Raw genomic sequence first — 3,640 nt, forward strand, 5'->3', positions numbered from 1 at the left:
AACCTTCCATGAAGACTAAAAAAACAAATCAAAGAGGCAGCGGCGATTGAATCCAGGTGGCGACAACAGGTTTGTTGATTCTTGGGTGGGTTTCTTGATTCTTGATGTTTCGTTCTTGATGTTTCTCAGATTTTGTTGGGTTTGTTGACGGAGAGCATGGCTAAGAAATCGAGTTTGTAAAGCTCGATTTCAATTTAAATGAAACCGAGTTCAATGGACTCGATTTTAGCACTCCAAAATTGATTCTTTTGCGCTTAAGATGTTAGTTTTTTAAATAGTATTGAAAATGTGCCTAAATAGTTTTGAAAATATGCTACCTAATAAAATTGTTTAAAAATTTATGTTATTTGAAGGAAAAAAAAAAAATCCGTCTACACTCCAACCCACCCTGAACATAACCTCAATATTGAACATACAGCATCTGCTTTCTTTCATACTCTTAACATGGCCGAATCTGCTCCTGCTTTCAAGACACCGATGGTGCAGAAAAGTGTCCAAGAACTAGTCCTCAATGGCGATGAACTTCCAGAAAAATATATTCGTAAGGACAGGGAGGGTGGAGACTTGGATGTTCCATTGGTGGAGATTCCAGTTGTCAATCTTGGTCTGCTCTTATCTTTGTCAACCAGCAAAGAAGAGCTGCAGAAACTTCGATCAGCTCTAAGCACATGGGGCTGCTTTCAGGTCTTAACCCCAACACTCAATGTTACTTCGATACTATCCAATACAAGCCATCATATTGGCATCCACTAAATTTTACTATCTGGGTCTATCATAGATCACAAAAGCAGAGTTCTAAAGCTGGTTAAGTCAACTCCAAATAAATCAATAAATGAACATAAACAAAACTCAGTACTATAGCTAGCCCAAGAAACTTCTAGTAATTTGCAAATATCTGTACTATTTTGTTATACTTATAAACAATGATTAAAAGCTACATTGCAATTAGTTTGTTTGTTTAAATACTAGATTCAAGGGATCTACCAATAGGTTTCCTCTATTTTGCATCAATACTTGATTCAAAAACAATATCTTGAACTAAATGGGTATTGATTTTCAATTGCCAAAATAATTGAAAATGAATCCTTATTTTCCAGGGTATTAGCAATAGGTTATATCTTAGATTATGCTTATTTTGTGTACCATTTCTTTTTTGTTCCAGTCATGTCCATACATGCTCAAAAAGGTTGTTTAAGGTGTTTCAGGTAATCAACCATGGTATGACACCATCATTTCTAGATGAAGTTCGTGATGTTACAAAGCAATTTTTTGCGCTTCCAATGAAAGAGAAGCGAAAATACTCCAGAGAAGCTGATGGCATAGAAGGCTATGGAAATGACATGATCCTTTCAGAGAAACAAATACTTGATTGGACCGACCGATTGTATATTACGTTAAATCCAGAACAGCGAAGGCTCAAGTTTTGGCCTGAAAATCCCAAAGCTTTTAGGTAACCATATTAAGTATTTGCAAGCAAAGTACATTTAGGAAATTGTCAGTTATACCAAATGAATTATTTTTTTCCATGGTGATTATTCATCTATTTACAATATAAACAGTGAATGCTTGTTTCTAACAGCGTACTTATTGAGATAAGTATAAAATGCCTTCAAACATTCAAGTTCTGCATAAACAGAAGTGCAGAAACTTCTAATGAAAAGTACATTAAAAAGCGTAAAGTGATTAAAAATGTTAAATTCACTGAAGGTACTTAGCCTATGTTGTTAATTTCATCTACTTGGTTTTTCAATTAGACCTTTCAACCTTCAAAGAGTAAGTTCTTTTCCTATTCCTGTTGTTGCTTCCTGCCCTACCTACTGCTATTACTGCTAATGCTCCTCCGCGTGCTTTTCCTTCAGTTCTAAAGATTTGAGAATGATCCTCTTTTGCAATAACAAAAGAAAAAAACTCAAAGGACACTTTCCAACCACAATGACGTAGGGCATCATATACATCATTAGAGGGTTTTACTTTGTATTGTTGTAATTATCAGAATTTTCTAGAAAAGTTTTTAATCATTGTTTTGGAGAGTTATGAGGAGTATTTTAGTTAATTGAGTCCTTATATGATGGGATGTTAATTAATTAGGATGTTTTTAAGAATATTTTTGTTTAAAGATAAGTTTTTTGGAGCCTTTAGATAGGCCTTAAGTTGTAAAATGAAAATTGAAGGTTCAGTATCAATAAATCTTTTGTTGTCTATCTTTTCTAGTGGATTTCAAATCCTACATGCATTAACACTTCTCTCGCTATCACGCTGCTTCACACACCTATAAAGCATATTTGAGTACTCTAATGCAATTGCTCATGAACACTGCAGGGACATTCTAAATGATTATACTATCAAGTTGAGCATGGTGACTGAAGTCATCCTTACGGCCATGGCAAGGTCACTGGACTTGGAGGATAACTGCTTTTTGGACAAATATGGAAAAGAAGCAACAATGACTGCAAGATTCAACTACTATCCAAAATGTCCAAGGCCGGATCTTGTACTAGGGGTCAAAGAGCACGCAGATGCATCAGCAATCACTTTTCTCTTGCAAGACAAAGAAGTGGAAGGTCTTCAATTTCAGAAAGACAATCAGTGGTTTAAAGTTCCAATCATTCCTGAGGCTCTTCTCATTAATGTTGGTGATCAAGCAGAGGTAACCATTACTGAGATTGCATCATATTTACCATGTTTTAGAGTCGTTTAATGCGCTCACATTTTAGGTATTCCATTAAGCCAAATGCAAATAGATAGCTTCCAGGTTTGTGATGTGCGCCCTTGACATCAAATGCAACAGTAACACAATGTTCACTTTAATGACTTATTGTTCAAATTACAATTTGAACTAGAGGTTCTGCCTAAAGAATAAGTTTTTGTTCTAAAAACTAAAGATATAGACCTATAAAAGCAGATTAATAAAATGAATTACTTATATTAATTGGTTCTGTATGGTACGCAGATAATGAGCAACGGAATTTTCAAGAGCCCAGTACACAAAGTGATGACAAACTCAGAAAGGGAGAGGATTTCTTTGGCTGTGTTCTGCCTTCCTGGATTAAATGAAGAGATTGGACCAATTGATAGGTTGGTTGATGAATCAAGGCCAAGATTATACAAAAATGTGAAAAACTACGTGGGTATTTATTTCGAGTACTACCAGCAAGGAAAGAGACCAATTGAAGCAGTGAAAATTTAATTTTTGGTGTCATTCTTTCTTGTGGTGTGCATCAGTGCATTTGAAAATGATTGCATCAGATTCAACAGACACAATGTTAACAGGTTGAAAGCAGTTTTTCTGAAGCAATGTAATAAATCCTTGAGCATCTGTGCAAGAAGTCAAGGAAGACTCATATAATCATTCTGATTTCATAAGTCGATAGCATTGGACAGTTTTCCATTGTCTTTTTTGTTTCCTTTTTCCTTGGATACTTCTTGTTCTTGTTTTCCAAAATTTAGAGTACTAACCACATATTTTTAAGGAGACATGAGAACAGGTATGACCTGTGTAGCTAAGGTTCCAGCAGAGATGAATACAGTTGCATCTTATGCTGGTTTGATGTTTCTCAAAGAAAGAAAACCTTCTTTTTAAGTGAGATCCTTTTGTCGCAGTCTCGGTGATCCATAGTAGCGTAAGTGCTTCCCCAATAGC

General features: G+C 35.3%; 1 protein-coding gene across 1 annotated transcript; it reads left to right on the forward strand.

The window, feature by feature from the left end:
- The first annotated feature begins 361 nt into the window (after positions 1 to 361).
- Positions 362 to 3,393, forward strand: LOC112027908 (protein SRG1). Its single transcript, XM_024060551.2, has 4 exons — positions 362 to 684; positions 1,206 to 1,450; positions 2,320 to 2,647; positions 2,951 to 3,393. Exons 1-4 carry the CDS (start codon positions 445 to 447, stop codon positions 3,185 to 3,187), a joined length of 1,050 nt encoding a protein of 349 aa, XP_023916319.2. The 5' UTR covers positions 362 to 444; the 3' UTR covers positions 3,188 to 3,393.
- The last annotated feature ends 247 nt before the right edge of the window (positions 3,394 to 3,640 follow it).

Source organism: Quercus suber, unplaced genomic scaffold (genome assembly GCF_002906115.3).
Source record: "Quercus suber isolate HL8 unplaced genomic scaffold, Cork oak 2.0 scaffold_25, whole genome shotgun sequence".
Classification (NCBI taxonomy): Eukaryota; Viridiplantae; Streptophyta; class Magnoliopsida; order Fagales; family Fagaceae; genus Quercus; species Quercus suber.

What these genes read in the sequence shown, in the direction of transcription:
- LOC112027908 (XM_024060551.2), top strand. Translation starts at nt 445, where the DNA reads ATGGCCGAATCTGCTCCTGCTTTCAAGACACCGATGGTGCAGAAAAGT. An exon ending in GCACATGGGGCTGCTTTCAG is followed by an intron (nt 685 to 1,205) that starts GTCTTAACCCCA and finishes AAGGTGTTTCAG; the next exon opens with GTAATCAACCATGGTATGAC. An exon ending in GAAAATCCCAAAGCTTTTAG is followed by an intron (nt 1,451 to 2,319) that starts GTAACCATATTA and finishes TGAACACTGCAG; the next exon opens with GGACATTCTAAATGATTATA.